The 19,176-nt window shown below is 36.8% G+C and overlaps 1 protein-coding gene across 1 annotated transcript in view; it reads right to left on the bottom strand.

The window, feature by feature from the left end:
- The window catches only part of LOC150110251 (uncharacterized), a 653,148-nt gene that overhangs the window by 489,890 nt on the left and 144,082 nt on the right, over window positions 1–19,176 (bottom strand). Inside the window, exon 5 of the mRNA XM_090398596.1 lies at window positions 3,982–4,103. Coding sequence (XP_090254722.1) covers window positions 3,982–4,103 — 122 coding nt within the window. The remainder of the gene's footprint in view (window positions 1–3,981; window positions 4,104–19,176) is intronic.

Here is a 19,176-nt window from a genome sequence, read left to right as displayed (position 1 = left end):
CAATGTCTAAATGTATTCCAACGGTGAGAAGGTTAAATAAGGTAGGTGTGAAATGGATGCATAAAGAGATTAAGAATGCAATACAGAGAAAAAGGGCATTATGGAGGAAGCATAAGAGAAGTGGAAATAACCAATTCCATGAGAGCTACAAAGACCAGGCAAGGCAAGTGATGGTTGGTGAGGGTAGCTAAAGAGAGGTAGAAACAGCAGTTAGCTAATGAAGCCAAAAAGAATCCTAAGGAGCTCTTTTGATATGTAGCCAGAAAAAGAAAGAATGATTATGGAAGAATGACATTGATTGGAGAAAATGTTATAAAGACAGCTGTTGCAGAATGTGTGGTGGAGATACTTAATGAGTAGTTCATAAAGGTCTTTCAATCTTGTGAATGTGACTTCATGGAGAGATGGAGGACAGAATTTGATGATGGGGAAGAGAGACTGCCTGTAAGTGAACAAGAAGTGTATAGGTAGTTGAGCAAACTAGATGTAAAGGCTGTGGGACTTGATAATCACCACTTATTGTGAAGGAATGTGCCAGGGAGTTGACTCCAGCCTTGACATGTTTTTTTAATATGAGTCCTGCACTGGGTCAAGTTCCTAAGGAGTGGAAGGAGGGCAAGATTGTGCCACTTCATAAAGGAGATGATAGAACTCAAGCATCAAACTATAGGCCTATCTGTGTGTGTCAGGTGTCGTAGTTAGGTTGTTGGAGAAGTTTGTGAGAACTAGGATCCAGAAATGGGTTGACAACAATGGTATTATCTTTGATGGATAGCATGGATTTGCTGAAGGGAGGTCATATTTTAGTAATCTACTTAGTTATTACAGGTGATTGGAGACTGGCTATCTGATAGGTATCAACAAGCTGTGTATGGGGGAGCAATATCCAGGTAAAGGAAATTTACTATCAGTGTGCCTAAGGAGTCTATTTTAGGGCCATTGCTGTTTAACTTGTATATTAATGACATTGGTGAAGATTTGGATGGAGATATTCAGTTGTTTGGAGATGATGCAAAGTTGGGATGAACCATGAAGAGTAGAGAAGATGTTGTGGCCTTACAAGAAGACTTGAATAAATTGAGTTATTGGGCATTGGAAGGGGATGTGAGTTCAATGTTGCAAAATGTAAGGTTTTAAAATTTGGAAAACAAAAATGGGATGCAGAATTTATGCTTGGTGAGGATATATTGTCAGAGGTGGAGGAAATAATAGATGTGGGGGTGATAGTGGATAAGGAACTGAAATATAGGGGGACACATAGCCAAAATTGTGAAGACAACACAAAGGCTACTGAGAATGATGCATAGGACACTGACTTGTAGAAGTAGGGAGATTAGGCTTTGATTAGGCCACATATGTACTATTGTTCCCAGATTTGGTCACCTGGTTTTCAGAAGAATGAAGAGATGTTGGAGAGGGTCCAGAGGCAACTGACTAAGATAGTTTCTGACCTCTGGAATGCCGAGTATGATGAAAGATTGAGAAGATGCAACTTGCAGAGTCTGGTGGACAGGAGGAAGAGGGGTGATATGATAGAGACCTGCAAGTTGGTAAGGGATTGTTATAGGATCAATGCTGGAGAAGTTTTACAGAGAATAGTGGGAGATCAGGGGAGAACCAGAGGTCATCCCTGGAAGCTGTATAAGGAGGGTGTGAGTAGGGTAGTGAGAAGCAGTTTTTTTTTTTCATGCAGAGTTGTGAATGATTGGAATAACTTGCTTGAGAGTGTGGTGTCTGCAGAGAATTTGAATGTGTTTAAAGCATGGTATGATGAGCTATGTATTTGCTAAAAGGACCTCCTAGATGAGTCTTTGACTTCATGAGGTCTTGGGTAGTAATAATAATAATAATAATAATAATAAATAATAATAATAGGGATCTTCATAGTAGGTAGTCTTACTCTTTGATAATTCTTCACAAGAATCAGTCAGAGATGGAGGAATGCTTTTCTTTTCTGCTAAATTCACTATAATTCATTAAACTTGCAATAACAAACTGCTTCTTTGGCCTGAGTAGTTACTGTATAAAGCTTTGATCAGAGTAGTTCATCCACATGTACAGATTTAGTTGCGAAGATTTAGGGTTTAAATAACACAAGCAAAGATGCAGCAGTCAAAATAATTTCAAGACTACAGAATATTTAACTATAAAATATATTATGGAAAGCAACAGCAGGAAAAAAAAGAAGTAATATAAATGAGAAATATACGTTAGTGAAAGGAGTTTACAAGACAAAGTTGACAGGTTAACTTTCAGTTATCCTAACAGTGAAGTCATCTTCCTTGGTAAATGTAATGTCCATTACTCTGGCTCCTTTTTTATAATCCCACTGACCATGCTGGAAGATAAGCAGAGGTATTTGTTGTATAAACCTGGTTTTCATGCTTTTTAAAACTGATGCTCCCCTTTTTTGTACAAAAAAAGAAAATCTTGCTCTCTTTTACTTTGCATAAAATGATATTGACTTATAGCATATATTTTATTCTAACAAAACTAAGGTGTTCTTACACTTTATTGATAGTCTACACGTATACTTCATTCCAAAGTAAAAGTAAAAAAGCACACAGAGATATTTATCAAAAATTAAACAACTTAAAAATATAACTTAGCATATTAATGACAATAAAAATATTTAAAGAGATGGCTGGCTTATTCTTCCTTAGATATATTTTCAAAACACAGAACTGATGATAATATTGCCACTTGTAATTCTTTCGATTAAATGTGATGGGAGAGTTCTTTTCAAAAGGTTCTCAGTTCTGTTGCCAAAACAAAACAGTTCAAGTATTTCGAATCTAATCAGAGAATGAGAAAGAGAATGCATATGCAAAGCAGTGGCCTAGCAAAAATAGAAGTATGATATACAATCCCGATGTGCAGAACAATTGCACATCGGAAATTTGATAACAATCTTAGATGTTAAATGAAATCAAATTTTCATAATGTAGTGACTACAACATATAGTGATAATCACAATGGTAACTTACAATATAATAATCTTAATGAAATAAACAGGAAAGTTGCAAGTTTTTTTTAATGCTATATTGAATTAAAATAGGTTTCAATTCTACAGAATTGAATTTAAACAGAATTCCACAATTTTTTCCACTCTAATTCTGTTTCCAGGTACACTATTGAGGTGACTGCTCTACTTGGTAATTCAGACTACAATCTCATCCAAGTTTCATCTCTAGTGAAATGCCCTTCTCCTCATCCAATCACAACCCCATGTACTATGGCACTACAACAATACTAAGTGGTAAAATCTTCGAGACATTTACTCCTCTCTTTCATGATCAGACCACTGTCTCTATGCTTTAGATCCCAATACTTTTTTGTGTGTTATGAGCCTTCAAGATGAGTCATGATTACATGGAGGATAAATGCTTATTCGTAGTATTAATAATGAGAATCACAATAATAATAATAATAACAATAATAATAAGCATTGATATTATTATTATCATTAATTAATTAATATTAAGGCATTCCACACAGACCACACAAACTTTTCATCTGTTCTCTTGATTCTCCATCTACATACTATACCACTGTTCACTATATGTATACTACACCACTGCCTGCTAATAAGTATTTTTGCCTTATTCACATGTGTTTTTTGGCTAATTTGCCTGTATGCAAAATGAAAAACCACAGTTTCTGGGAAAAAAAAAAAAAAAAACTCTACCTCTAAAAACCAACAGTCCTGTACAAGATCAGCTAATTCACCTTCAATTGTAAAACCCATATAAAGATTCCACATGTCATCATAAAAATAATCAAACTGGGTCTTTTCCAATTGAAAGGTATAATATCCATAATAGATTTAGTTTAATCCTTTATGAAATTGGTATAATATCCAGTTATTCTTCCCACTATACTATGGAGGCAACAAAAGTATAAAATATTTCTTAAAATAACTTTGTAAACTTAGGTGACTGTAAAATATACTATATTTATAACATCTCTGTTCAACTATACCTGATGATTTCGTACTTGACCATACTGTACTTCTAAAGGACTGTGTGTAGCCTGAAGGTCTTGGTCATTAAGACGATTAAGCTGAGGATATGAAGATGCTGTTGTAGGCACATGAACATTTTCTGAAAAGAAAAAAAAAGCAAAAAAATATTATCAAAATTAAATTTGCTAGAGATAAATTATTGTAAAACATAAAGTGGACCAATTTCATAAGGAAGGTTTCTCCTTTCTGCATTTTTTCAGCATCTAGAGAAGTTCTATATATCAAATAATAGAACCTGCAGTCCATTAGTACTGCAGGTGAGGTAAAGGATAGGAAAAAAGAAACAAAAATCAACAACTTACATTAGATTTAAAAAGAGGTCATAACTTTTGATACTGAAGGAGAAAATATATTTTAAACAAGACAGACATGCACACTCTGAATGAAAAGGATAAAAATTAGTTAGGTGAATTTGAAGTTAAGTCAAAAATGGATGGTGAATAGTTGCCATGAATGTTTTATTAAGAAAAGTGATCTATTTTAGGTTACTCAAGGTTGCTAGGAACTGCTGGAGGAATGCTGCATATATCATCAATGCACTATGTTTTTTGTGGAAGTAATCTAAAAACAGCAGTGAAGTAAATGTGTTATAATGAGACTGACTGAGTATGTATATTATTATTATTATTATTATTATTATTATTATTCAGGCCTGCATGGAGTCAAAAGACTCACCGTGGGAGGTCCTTCCTAAGAACATAAAGTCTGTTAAGACTCATCGAGGGGGGGCCCCCACCTAAGAAACACAAAGTCTATCATACCACTCGTTAAACTCATGGACTGTTCTCGCTCTCACCACTCCATCAGGCAATGCATTCCACGGTTCAACCACCCTCCATGCAAAGAAACCACTCCTCACCCTCTTGCTCACAGTTTCCTTTCGTAACTTCCAGGGATGGCCTCTTGTCATCACTCCCTCCCGTTGTTCAACCAAGTGAAAGAACTCCCCAGTGTCAACCCTGTAACCACCTCTCAACAGTTTAATAGTCTCAATCATATCACTTCTCCTATCCACCAAACTCTGCAGTCTACATTCTCGCAGCTGATCCTCATAACCAAAATTGTACAGTCCTGAAACCATCTTTGTCATCCGTCTCTGTACCCTTTCCACAGTTAATTTATCCCCTTCAAATCCTGGGGACCAAATCTGAGAACAATAGTCTGTGTGGCCTGATCAGAGACTTACACAATGGAATGATAACCCTTTTATCTCTGCAGGTCAGTGTCCTTCTCATAATTGCAGCAATCCTCTGTGTTACTTTCACCACCTTTGCAATATGTCCCCTAAATTTCAGGTTTCTATCAATCATCAACCCCCAGATCTCTTGTCTCCCCTACTTCCTCAAGTATAACTCCTCCCATAGAGTATGCAGCATCCCATCGATGTTTCCCAAACCTCAAGACCTTACATTTTGTTGCATTAAACTGAGACCCCATTCATTTGCTCATCTATCTAGCTTATTCAAATCCTCTTGCAGGGCTACCACATCTGCACTATTACTAATAATCCTTCCCAGCTTCCCATCATCTGCAAACAACTGAATATCCCTTTGCAATTCACTGGTAATGTCATTGATATAAAGGTTAAACAATATAGGTCCTAGTACTGGGCCCTGTGGGATCTCACTTGTAACCCTCTGCCTCCTTGAAACTGCTCCACCATACACAACTCTCTAATGCCTATCAGACAGCCAATCCTGAATCCAGTTGACCAATCTGACATCCAAACCCATGTGCTGCAACTTAAATATCAGCTTATCATGTGGTACCCTGTCAAATGCCTTCACTAAGTCTAAGAAAATTGCAGTATATGCCTTTCCCTCATCTAATGTTCTTGTAACTTTATTATAAAAGGTTAGCATATTGCTAAAACAAGAGTGCCCATTCACAAATCCATGTTGACTCTCACAGATAACATTACCCTCATCTGCCCAATGCTGTATACGGTCCCTCACTACTTTCTCTAAGATCTTAACAACTACTGATGACACACAAACTGGCCACAAAAGATTTTGTATATATACTACTATGAGAAATCTTTGGTTTCTTTCAAAGTTAAAGTCATCCTATATAAATACTTTTTTTTTACCTTGGGTAATATATTAGGGTTACCAAGTAATTTTATAAAGTTGGTTATTTTACTCCTAATCCCAAGTAAGCAAACAGTTAAAGTTTGCGAATAGTGATCAGAGCTTTAACACCTTTACAATGAGTTGCCCTGGTGTTGCACCACCTTTAGACTTGAACTACGTTCAGGTGCAAACTTAACTGTTTGCTTACATAGGATTAGGAGTAAAATAACCAAGTTTATAAAATTACTTGGTAACCATAATATACATTACTCAAGGTAAAAAAAAATTATTTACATCTATATCTCCTCCAGAGATTCTTATTCAAAATAAAAACACCTTGTATAGGTAAAGTTAATAAGGCTCTATATTACTAAAATCTTGGTATTTAGTGTCTAGCTACCCTAAATACCACTGAGGAGACCTCAAAAAAAGGTTGAAACCGGTCTGGGTAGTGACCACACCCATAATGTATTGCAGTATATACATCTCTTAGTGAGATGTGCTTTACATTATGGAAAATACTAAGAATAGTGATCAGAGCTTTACCCACCTTTACAATGAGTTGCATGATGTTGCACCACCTTTAGACTTGAACTACATTCAGGTGCAAACTTAACTGTTTGCTTACTTCAGATTAGGAGAAAAATAACCAAGTTTATAAAATTACTTGGTAACCCTAATATATATATATATATATACAGGGTGTCCCAAAATTCATGCAAGATTTAAATTTAGCACCACTTGTGCGGTAAAGTGTTGCCAACGAGAAAAAAAAGACAGCGTGACAGCTGACATTTCAGGGTTATTAAAAATGGAGCGCTACATGAAAGAACAACGTATTTTCATTGTTGAGCAATATTTTAAAAATAATGAAGGTTTGGCAGCTACAGTTCGCAATTTTCGTACAAAATATGGTGGGAATAGTGATTTAATTTCATCAACTGTGAAAAGATTATTTAAAAAATTCAAGGAAACTGGATCAATTAGTGATCTTATACACTCTGGCCATCCTTCAACAAGTGTCGTTCAACAGAAAAACATCAAAGCAGTTCGTGAGAGTGTTGCTGAGAGCCAAGGAACATCAATTCGGCACCGTGGTCTTGAATTGGGCATTTCGAGAAGCTCTCTGCAGTGTATTCTCATGAAAGATTTGCATCTTTATGCTTACAAAGTTCAATTGACTCAAGAACTGAAGCCTACTGACCACACACAGCGAAGAGAGTTCGTTGAATGGATTATGGAACAACAACAAGTGGATGCTTATTTTTCGAACAAAATCATCTTCTGCGATGAGGCTCATTTTCATTTTGATGTCTTCGTTAATTGACAAAATTGTCGCATTTGGGGTTCAGAAAATCCACGAGTGATTGTTGAGAAACAAATGCATCCACAACGTGTCACTGTTTGGTGCGGATTTTGGGCTGGAGGCATCATCGGTCCATTCTTCTTCGAAAATGCAGCTGGTAAGGCAATAACAGTTAATGGTGCTCGCTATCGTGACATGATAATCCAGTAGCAAGGCTTATACGTTGGTCATACATAACTGGTAATTAGTTTACGGAATTAACAACACATATAAAGTATATTAATTAAAGGTAACTTTAATGAATAACTTCTATATTTCGGCAACGTCACGTTGCCATCTTCAGGAACATAAAGATATGGTATGTGCATGCAGGCACTAACAAAAGCAAATGAGGAAGAAAGCAAGAAACTAATATTGTTCCTAAAGTCCTAATGGTGCCCTCTGGCAGGCTAATTTGGTTGTCTTAGCAGTTGGGCTGAATTCTCATGATGTAAGTCTCCCAAATTTGGGATAGTTTCATGCACCCAAATTTGTTGACATTAGGAACGTTTTTTAGAGCTGATGATTCCTTGAATAATCTTTCGTATTTAAACTTGCTGCGGTTTATTATTTTTGTTTTCTTCCAACGAATTCTATGGTGGGTATCTAAGGCATGGTCTGCCAGCCCAGAGCAGCTGTACTGGTGAAACCGGATGTAGTCTTTGTGTTCTGAAATCCTGATATTTGTTTTTCTGCCTGTTTGGCCAAAGTAGGACAAATTGTCCTACTTTGGCCAAACTGGCAGAACAACAAATATTCGGGAGACTTACATTATGAGAACTTCTGCCCAACTGCCAAGACAACCAAATTAGCCCACCAGAGGGCACCATTAGGACTTTAGGAACAATATTAGTTTCTTGCTTTCTTCCTCATTTGCTTTTGTTAGTGCCTGCGTGCACATACCATATCTTTATGTTCCTGAAGATGGCAAAGTGACGTTGCCGAAATATAGAAGTTATTCATTAAAGTTACTTTAATTAATATACTTTATATGCGTTGTTAATTCCGTAAACTAATTACCAGTTATGATAATCCATTTTTTTGTGCCTAAATTGCAAGATATGGATATGGACGACATATGGACGACCCGAGAAAACAATTCAATTGCTGCATGAGTCATTTCCTGGTCTTGTAATTTCCCATTTTGGTGATCAGAATTGACCTCCCAGATCATGTGACTTAACACCATTGGACTTTTTTCTTTGGGGTTTGTTGAAGTCTAAGGTTTATGCCAACAAGCCCACGACCACCCATGCCTTGAAGGAGGAAATTGAGCGCTGTATCAACAAAATTCAGCCACATTTATGCAAAACGGTCATGGAAAATTTCGACAAAAGAGTGCGCATGTGCCAGCAAAGCCATGGAGGCCATTTACCCGATATGCTATTCCATGCATAACCCTATACTGTATACTTTATGAATCGATAAGAAATTACAATTTTTAATTAAAAACCTGTGTTTTCTATCAAAATTACTTCTTGCGTGAATTTTGGGACGCCTTGTATATATGTATATACATATCCATTCTATATATATAAAAAGATAAGTCGAAATTGGAAACCGTTTTTATGTCATGTTTTTTGTCACGTGACAAAAGCCAATAAGCCAAAATTTGAAAGGAAATTTGTCATGTTTTTATGTCACGTCTTCATTGTTTTGAAAACGTCCAACAATGCGTTTGCCTTCATGAGACAATAATTTTATCATTTCAGGATTACAACAATCAAACTCATTGTCGACCATTAGAACAGTACGTGTTAGTATTCATTACTGAAATTAGCATAACGCGCATGGCATGACTGATTATATAGTAAATGTTTTATTTTCATTTCGCGATTTTGAATAATTAAAGTGAGACTTTAATTATTCAAACTACCAGCCCAGAACTCGGTGGGGAGACACTGTAGGCGCCGGGGGGGGGGGGGGGGGAGCAGAGCTCCCTAGTATATATATATATTGAAAGTTTGCATAGAGTATGTAAATAAATCCAATATGTTTCACTCCTGTAAAATATATTGGGTTCACCAAGTCAGGTTAACAAATACACCAAATCAGAGTTGAAAGAAAAGAGGAAAAAGGTGTGCTGAATGCCATTTTAACAGTTTTCATGTGGTAGTAAGTTTGAAGCCATCTGGAGTGAGATAGAGTCTAACAAGATCAAATAGACAGTGGGGGGGTGTTGTTACAGACGTGGTGGATTGGTTCCTAGAGAAAAAGAAATGCATGATGGGTGCAAAAAGAGTAATCGTAATGGGGGACTTTAATTATCCAAACATTGATTGGGTAGATGTGAAATCAAATGAAAAGAATGAAAATGAATTTATTGAGCTGTTACGAGACAACTTCCTCAAGCAGCATGAGACAGAAGGAACTTGTGGTCAAAGAGTGTTAGCTATCTGATTCTATAGTGTCAGAGGAGTTGAAAGTTTATTTTTCACTTGGTTAGACTAGAGTTGCCTGGTGTTGTACTACTTACCCAGGTAAGATAGTACAACACCATATTCAGTCCTGAAGATATTTTCAGGCACAAACTTTGTTTGCTTTCACTTGAATAAAGGATTAAACTAAATTTATCATAGTCTAACCAAGTGAAAAATAAACTTTCAACATCTTTCTCTAAATCCAGAGTAATTTAATAAAAAAAAAAAAAAAAGGTGGCAAACCTTTTGGCAACTCCTATAGGTAAAGATGACCTTGATATTGCTTCTGCCTGGTATCTCCAACTCTGGGCCTGGCTCCCACTGAAGAGACCTCAATAAAGGTCGAAACTAGTCTGGGTAGTGGCCAATTCCTTAATGCATAACATTATACATATCTGCAAGGAGATGTGTTTTGCATTATGGGAGATACTGGGATAGGAGTGTTGGTACCTTGCTCCACCTTTGCTACGAGTTGCCTGGTGTTGTACTACTTACCCGGGTAAGATAGTACAACACCATATTCAGTCCTGAAGATATTTTCAGGCGCAAACTTTGTTTGCTCTCACTTGGATAAAGGATTAAACTAAATTTATCATAGTGTCAGATTAGGTTTCAGTTAAAGATAATTATTCTGCTTCTGGTTGGTGACAGTGATCATGTGGTACCCACTTGGGAAGTGGCTAACTTTATGAATGTTCCATTCAGAAAAGATTATATGCTGAACTACAAAGCAGGAAATTATGACCACCTAAGGAGTATGCTGGATTCTGCACCACTGTATCAGTTGTTGGATGAGGATATTGACAGAGCATGAGAAGGGTTTAATTCCATTTAATTCCAGAGAAAATAATTCCATTGCATAAAGGAGGCTTCAAGACTGATGTAGCAAATTACCAACTAATCAGCATATCAGGAGTTGTTGTTAAGGTACTGGAGAAGTTGGTCAAGAGCAAAATACAGGAATGGATAGATGGAAATCGGATACTGTACAACATCGTTTCGTGAAATGTAGAGCATGCCTCAGTATCTTTTTTTTTTTTTATAATACAGTGACAGCTGAGTTAGATAAAGGTAATGGGTTTACAGTGATACTGATGGCATTCATAAAAGCCTTTGACAGGATACCACATAAAATTCTAATCAGTAAACTGCAACACATGAGGATGGATATAGGATTGGTGAGATGGATAAGAGTGTGGTTGATGGAGAGATATCAGAGAGTAGTTTATTCAGGAGTAGAGTCCAGAAGAAAGCATGTGACTAGTGGCTTGCCACAGGGATTGGTTCTTGGGCTGCTACTGTTTAATTTATATACTAATGATATAGGAAAGGATCTGAGATAAACTGTTCAGATGTTTGCCGATGATGCAAAGTTGAGTAGAGCAATATTTAATACAAATGATGTTAAAATTTTGTAGGATGATTTGGATAGACGTTGTCTGGGCAAAGGAGAATGAATGTCAGTTTAGTGTGGCAAAGTGTAAAGTTATGCATTTTGGGATGAAAATATTACAGGCTGTATACCACATTCATGGGACTGTACCCCAGGAAATTGATGATGACAGACACTTGAAGGTGTTAATGGATAGGGAGTTAAAGTTTAGAGGGTACGTAGCAAAAATGGCTAAAGCAGCTCATCAGATTACTTGGTTACTGAAGAATACTTTGATAAACAGAGACAAGCAGGTTATTATTCCTCTTTATTAAGCCTTGATAAGACCCCCATCTTACCTTCATAAAGGTCTTTCATTCTTGTGAATGTGACACCATGGAGAGACTGAGAGCAGTTGATGATGGGGAGAAGAAATTGACTGTGTATGAGGAATTGAGCAAACCTGATGTTAATAAGGCTGTGGGACTTGATAATATATACCACCATGCATTCTGAAGGAATGTGCCAAGGAGTTGACATCTGCCTTGACATATATTTTTAATATGAGTCTTGCACTGGGCTGAGTCAAGTTCCAAAGGAGTGGAAGGAGGCAAGATTTTCTGATTCATAAGGGAGGTGACAGAATTCAGGCATCAAATTATAGGCCTATCTTTCTTACTAAATAGCTTAAGGAAATTACAATGTATAATAAAATATACATTAAAATAAATTTTAATGCACTTCCAATATTTTGGCAATGTCACATTGCCATTATCACAGGAACTGAAATACAAGACACGCACACGCAAGCACAACACACAGTAAATGAGGAACGAAGCAGGAAACTATTCTTTCTCCTAAAAGATGGTGTCCCCCTAGCGGGCAATGTTGGTATTCTTGGTCGATTGGGCTGAAAGTCTTCTGATGTAGGTTTCCCAAATTTGGGGCAGTCTCATTATGTCAATACTAACATTGCCCACTAGGGGGCACCATCAGGACTTTTAGGAGAAAGAATAGCTTCCTGCTTCGTTCCTTATGAGACTGCCCCAAATTTGGGAAACCTACATCAGAAGACCTTCAGCCCAATCAGCCAAGAATACCAACATTGCCCACTTGGGGGCACTATCAGGACTATTAGGAGAAAGAATAGCTTCCTGCTTTGTTCCACATTTGCTGTGTGTGTGTGTGTGTGTGTTGTGCTTGCATGCACAAGTCTTGTATTTAAGCTCCTGTGATAATGGATATGTGACGTTGCTAAAATATGGAAGTGTAGTAAAATTTATTTTAATGTATATTCTATTGTACGTTGTGATTTCCTTAAGCTATTTAGTAAGAATGTATAACCAACATCTAAGCCTTTCCATGAGTATAGGCCTATCTGTGTGTCAGGTGTTGTGGTTTAGTTGTTGGAGAAGTTGGTGAGAACTAGGATCCAGAAGTGGGTTGACAACAATGGACAGCATGAATTTGCTAGGGGGGGGGGACATGTTTTAGTAATCTACTCACTTACTTATTACAATAAGGTGATGGCTTCCTTGGACAGAGGAGAGGGATACACAGTAGAATACTTAGATTTTGCAAAGGTTATAGATTACCACATGATAAGTTGATAGTCAAACTAGAGCGGATGGGGTTGGATATCAGATTAGTGCATTGGATTGGAGACTGGCTATCTGATAGGTATCAGCAAGTTCTGTATAGGGGAGCAATATCCAGGAAGAGGAAAGTAGTTGATGAGTGGTGTGCCTCAGGGTCTGTTTTAGGGTCATTGCTGTTTAACCTGTATGTTAATGATATTGACAAAGATTTGAATGGGGATATTCAGTTGTTTGCAGATGATGCAAAGTTGGAATGAACTATGAATAGTTGAGGCCCTATGGGAGCAAAGAGGATAGGTAAGATAAGGTAACTATGAAGAGTAGAAAAGATGTTGTGGCCTTACAAGGACTTGAATAAATTTAACAATAAATTAACACAACAACCACAATAATTAATTTAATGAAATGAAAGTACAGATATTTTGTATTGAAAATAACAGCATCATCAGTGTGTCTTCTTCTTCTTTGGTGCATCAATTCGAAGATTGGTAATTATAGCAGCACATCAGAACATCCTGTCTTGTGACCTCCTTTTTATCTCTTCATAACTCTTAGCACCAGTTAGCATCGTTATGTTATTTATATATGAAATTCTTGGTCTGCCTAGTGGCCTCTTTCCTTCTACAGTCCACTCCATTATTTCTGTAATCAGTCCCCCATGCCTCAAATGGTGTCCAATTAGGCTTTTTCTTATCTTATTGATGTGTTTCATTCATTACCGCTATTCATGAACTTCATGAACGGGAAGGAGTGATGACAAGAGGCCATCCCTGGAAGTTACGAAAGAGAAACTGTGAGCAAGAGGGTGAGGAGTGGTTTCTTTGCATGGAGGGTAGTTGAATCATGGAATGCGTTGCGTGATGAAGTGGTGAGAGCGAGAACGGTCAATGAGTTTAAGGAGTGGTATGATAGACTTTATGTTTCTTAAGGGGGCCTCCCCTCGATGAGTCTTGATGGACTTTGTGTTTCTTAGGAAGGACCTCCCATGATGAGTCTTTTGACTCCATGGAGGCCTGAATAATAATAATAATAATAACTATATTTAGAACTTCTTCATTACTTTTCCTTTCTGTCCAACTAATTTTCATTATCTTTCTTCAGCACCAAAGTTCAAATGCCTCCAACATTTTGATGTCTTGTTTTGTTAGGGTCCAGGCCTCACAACCATATAATGCAATGCTCCATATGTATGTTTTCACAAGCCTTTTTTTTTTTTTTTTTGAGCTGGATGCCAAGTACTTTACTGGTAAAAATGTTTCTTCTGTTGTAGAATGTTTTTTTGGCTAAGATTATTCATTCTTTAATATCTGATTGGTTTCTTCCATCTTCTGTGATAAGACTTCCAAGATATTTAAAAGAGGATACCTGTTGTATTAGATTATTATTTATTTCCAGGTTTATTTTCATTGGATTTGTTTTGCTTATAACTGATAGTTTTGTTTTCTTATAATTAATTTTTAGGCTGTACTGTGTGAAAATTTCATCTTTGTCAGGGTGGCTTTCAGTTTGTTTTTGTTATCAGCTATAACTGCTATATCATCAGCGAACCATAGCCAGTTAATATGTATTCCATTTATCTTAATTCCTGTTTCTATTAGTTCTTTCAATTTATTTATTGCATCTTCAATGTATAGATTAAACAATATGGGAGTGTTGGTATCTTGCTCCACCTTTGCAACGAGTTGCCTGGTGTTGTACTACTTACCCAGGAAAGATAGTACAACACTATATTCAGTCCTGAAGATATTTTCAATAGCAAACTTTGTTTGCTCTCACTGGGATAAAGGATTAAACTAAATTTATTATAGTCTAACCTACTGAAAAATAAACTTTCAACATCTTTCTACTAAATCCAGAGTAATTTAATAAAAAAAAAAAAAAAGGTGGCAAACCTTTTGGCAACTCCTATAGGTAAAGATGACCTTGCTACTGCTTCTGCCTGGTATCTCCAACTCTGGGCCTGGCTCCCACTGAAGAGACCTCAATAAAGGTTGAAACTAGTCTGGATAGTGGCCAATCCCTTAATGCATAACAGTATACATATCCACAAGGAGATGTGTTTTGCATTATGGGAGATACTGGGATAGGAGTGTTGGTAGCTTGCTCCACCTTTGCTATGAGTTGCCTGGTGTTGTACTACTTACCCAGGTAAGATAGTACAACACTATATTCAGTCCTGAAGATATTTTCAGGCGCAAACTTTGTTTGCTCTCACTGGGATAAAGGATTAAACTAAATTTATTATAGAGCACCCCTGTCTTACACCTCTATGTATTTTTACTATTGCGATTTTTGTTTTATTGCTGGCTGTTTCTATTAGGGCTTCTTGGTGCTTGTAAAGATTAAATATGAGTCTTCTATCTCTCCAATCTACCTTTATTGTTTTAGGAGGTGAAACATTTGGTTCAGTCAATACTATTGAAGGCTTTCTCCAAGTCAAGAAAGACTATCAGAGTATTTTGATTCTTCTTAAATCTTCTTTCGATAACTGTTCTTAGAGCTAGGATTGCTTCTCTTGTCCCTTGCTATTTCCTGAATCCAAACTGGTCATTGCCAACATATTCTTCAACCTTCTTTGTTAGTCTTTTTTGTATAATTTTGAGTAGTATTTTCAAAGCATGTGATATTAAGCTCATTGTTTGATGATTTTCACACTTGTTTGCATTATTTACTTTAGGAATGGTTTATAGAGCATTGTGTAAAATCTTTAGGGATGATCACCGTTTCATAAACATCCTTTATGATCTTGAAAAGGTATGATTTAGTTATGTTTCCTGAGTACTTTATTAATTCTGAAGGGATTTATCAATGGCTGGTGGCTTTGTTGGTTGATAATTTATTGAGTGCCAATTCAAATTCATCTTTTAATATAGTTGGACCAATTTCTTTCATATCAAGTCTTGTTTCACTTCTATAGCCTTGGTGTCTAGATCTTTTCTACTATATAGATCTTCTAAGTACTCCTTCCATCTTTCCAAAATTTCTTCCTTATCTATAAGTATGTTCCCCTGCTTATTTTTGATAATTGTACTTCTTGTCTTGTTTTGTTAGCTTATTTCTTTTGTAATGTTATAAGATTTATCGATTCTCCCAGTCTTTGTTAGATCTATTTCTTTACATTTCTCTGTATAGTATTGTTCTTTTGCTTCTTTACATTTTCTATTTATCATATTTTTATATGTTTATATTTGTCTTTGCTTTCTTCCTTTAGGGAAGTTTTGTATTTCCTTCTTTCATCTATTAGATCTAGAATATCCTTGGTGATCCATGGCTTTTTTATTTGTTTGTTCCTTAATTCTATGCAGTCATTGGCCACCTTGATGATTGCAACCTTCAAATGAGTCCATTTTTCCTCTATATTTTTCTTTTCCTTCTCTCTCCAGTTTTAATGCTTTCATCAGTTTGCTGTTTATAGTTTCTATGGTTTTCCTCTGTTTTCAGGTTATTTATGTTCCATTTGGGCCTTTGCCTTGGTTGTGATAACTCTTTAAATTTCAGATTACATTTCAATAAAACTAAATTGTGGTCACTGTCAACATCAGCTCCCGGGTAACCTTTGCATGATTTTAATTGATTTTTAAATCTATTTCTTGTCATAATATAATCTGTTTGGTACCTTCCTATTTCCCCTGGCATTTTCTAAATATACCTTCTTCTTTTTGGTACCTCATACCAGGTATTAGTAATGATCAGATTGAATTGGTGGCAGAACTCCAAAAATCTATCTCCTCTTTCATTTCAGCATCCAAGTCCGTACTTTCCCACCTCTCTTACCATCTTTGCCTTCACCAATGACTGCATTCCAATCATCCATGACAATAAGATTATCTTCCCTTTTGGTGAGTTTTTGATTAGATTCTCAATATCTACATATACTCTCTCAACTTCATCATCACTGTGGTCACTAGTAGGCATATAAGCTTGTACAGGGTGTCCCAAAATTCATGCAAGAAGTAATTTTGATAGCAAACACAGGTTTTTAATTAAAAATTGTAATTTCTTATTGATTCATAAAGTATACAGTATAGGGTTATGCATGAAATAGCATAACCTTATACTGTATACTTTATATCGGATAAATGGCCTCCACAGCTTTGCTGGCACATATGCACTCTTTTGTCGAAATTTTCCATGACTGTTTTGCATAAATGTGGTTGAATTTTTTTGATACAGCACTCAATTTCCTCCTTCAAGGCATGGGTGGTCGTGGGCTTGTTGGCATAAACCTTAGACTTCAAAAAACCCCAAAGAAAAAAGTCCAACGGTGTTAAGTCACATGATCTGGGCGGCCAATTCTGATCACCAAAACGGGAAATTACATGACCAGGAAATGACTCATGCAATAATTGAATTGTTTCTGTATGGCATGTGGCACCATCTTGTTGAAATCACATGTCGTCCACATCCATATCTTGCAATTTAGGCACAAAAAACTGGATTATCATGTCGGGATAGCAAGCACCATTAACCGTTATTGCCTTACCAGCCGCATTTTCGAAGAAGAATGGACCGATGATGCCTCCAGCCCAAAATCCGCACCAAACAGTGACACGTTGTGGATGCATTTGTTTCTCAACAATCACTCGTGGATTTTCTGAACCCCAAATGCGACAATTTTGTCGATTAACGAAGACATCAAAATGAAAATGAGCCTCATCGCAGAAGATGATTTTGTTCGAAAAATAAGCATCCACTTGTTGTTGTTCCATAATCCATTCAACGAACTCTCTTCGCTGTGTGTGGTCAGTAGGCTTCAGTTCTTGAGTCAATTGAACTTTGTAAGCATAAAGATGCAAATCTTTCATGAGAATACACTGTAGAGAGCTTCTCGAAATGCCCAATTCAAGACCACAGTGCCGAACTGATGTTCCTGGACTCTCAGCAACACTCTCATGAACTGCTTCGATGTTTTCTGTTGAACGACTTGTTGAAGGATGGCCAGAGTGTATAAGATCACTAATTGATCCAGTTTCCTTGAATTTTTTAATTAATCTTTTCACAGTTGATGAAGTTAAATCACTATTCCGACCATACTTTGTACGAAAATTGCGAACTATAGCTGCCAAACCTTCATTATTTTTAAAATATTGCTCAACAATGAAAATGCGTTGTTCTTTCGTGTAGCACTCCATTTTTAATAACCCTGAACTGTCAGCTGTCATGCTGTCTTTTTTTTTCCTCATTGGCAACACTTTACCACACAAATGGCGCTAAATTTAAATCTTACGCGAATTTTGGAACACCCTGTATTATTATAATATTTGTTGGTTATTGCTTTTAGTTTTACCATTATCAATCTGCTACTACATTTTACTGAGTTGATTACTCTTCTCCCCCATTCCTTATTGAGAACCACTGTGACTCCATCTTTTGCTGTCTCATCACCTGAATAAATGATTCTGTAATCACCACTCCAAAAGTCTCCAATTCCATTCCATCTCATTTCACTTCCCAATATGGTAATTTTTAATCTTTCCATTTCTCTCTTCAAATTTTCCAATTTGTAGGAGGGATCTCACATTCTACGTCCCAATGAATGTACAAGGATTTCGCTGGTTTATGACCTGAGAAGTCCCATTGCCTCTAGTGATTGTCGGAGGAGACTTGAACGGGCACATAGGAAGACAGAATAGAGAATGTGAAAGGGTGAATGGTGGCCACGGAGTGGGAATGATGAACCAGGAAGGAGAGAGGGTTGTGGACTTTGCAGTAGCGTTTGATCTGGCAATTGTGAACTCGTTTTTCTTCAAGAGGGAAGAACATTTGATAACATTTAGAAGTGGTAACAACAGCTCACAAATTGACTACATTTTGACTAGAAGAAAACATCTTAAGGTTGTGACAAATTGTAAGGTAATTCCAACAGATCAAGTAGCACAACAACACCGACTGCTGTGCGCAGACTTTAAATTAAGATCGAAGATAAGAACTTCTGGTTGCCATGGGATGAAGACAATTAAGTGGTTTCGCTTAAAAGAAGAGAGTATGAGGAATCATTTTAGGGAGAGAGTGTTAGAGAGGATTTCGGATGGACTGGAAAGTGTACAAGATTGGTGGAAACATAATTCAAAAGTAATCCTGAGCTGTGCAATCGAGGTGCTTGGTGAGACATCTGGAAAGATTAGAGAGCAGAAGGCGGGTTGGTGGTGGAATAATGATGTACAAGTGGCAGTGACAGCTAAGAGGAAGGCAAAGCAGAAGTGGGATGAGTCAAGAGTGGAAGAGGACAGAGAGGTGTACAAAGAGAGAAAGCAAGAAGCCAAGAGAGTTGTGGCACAGGCGAAGGCCATGGCATATCAAGATCTGTATGATCAATTAGAAACAAAGGAAGGACAGAGAAAAATT

Source organism: Typopeltis vanoorti, chromosome 1 (assembly GCF_054136105.1).
Source record: "Typopeltis vanoorti isolate ZY-2024b chromosome 1, IOZ_Tvanoo_1.0, whole genome shotgun sequence".
Taxonomy (NCBI): domain Eukaryota; kingdom Metazoa; phylum Arthropoda; class Arachnida; order Uropygi; family Thelyphonidae; genus Typopeltis; species Typopeltis vanoorti.
This window is presented reverse-complemented; position numbering and strand designations above follow the sequence as displayed.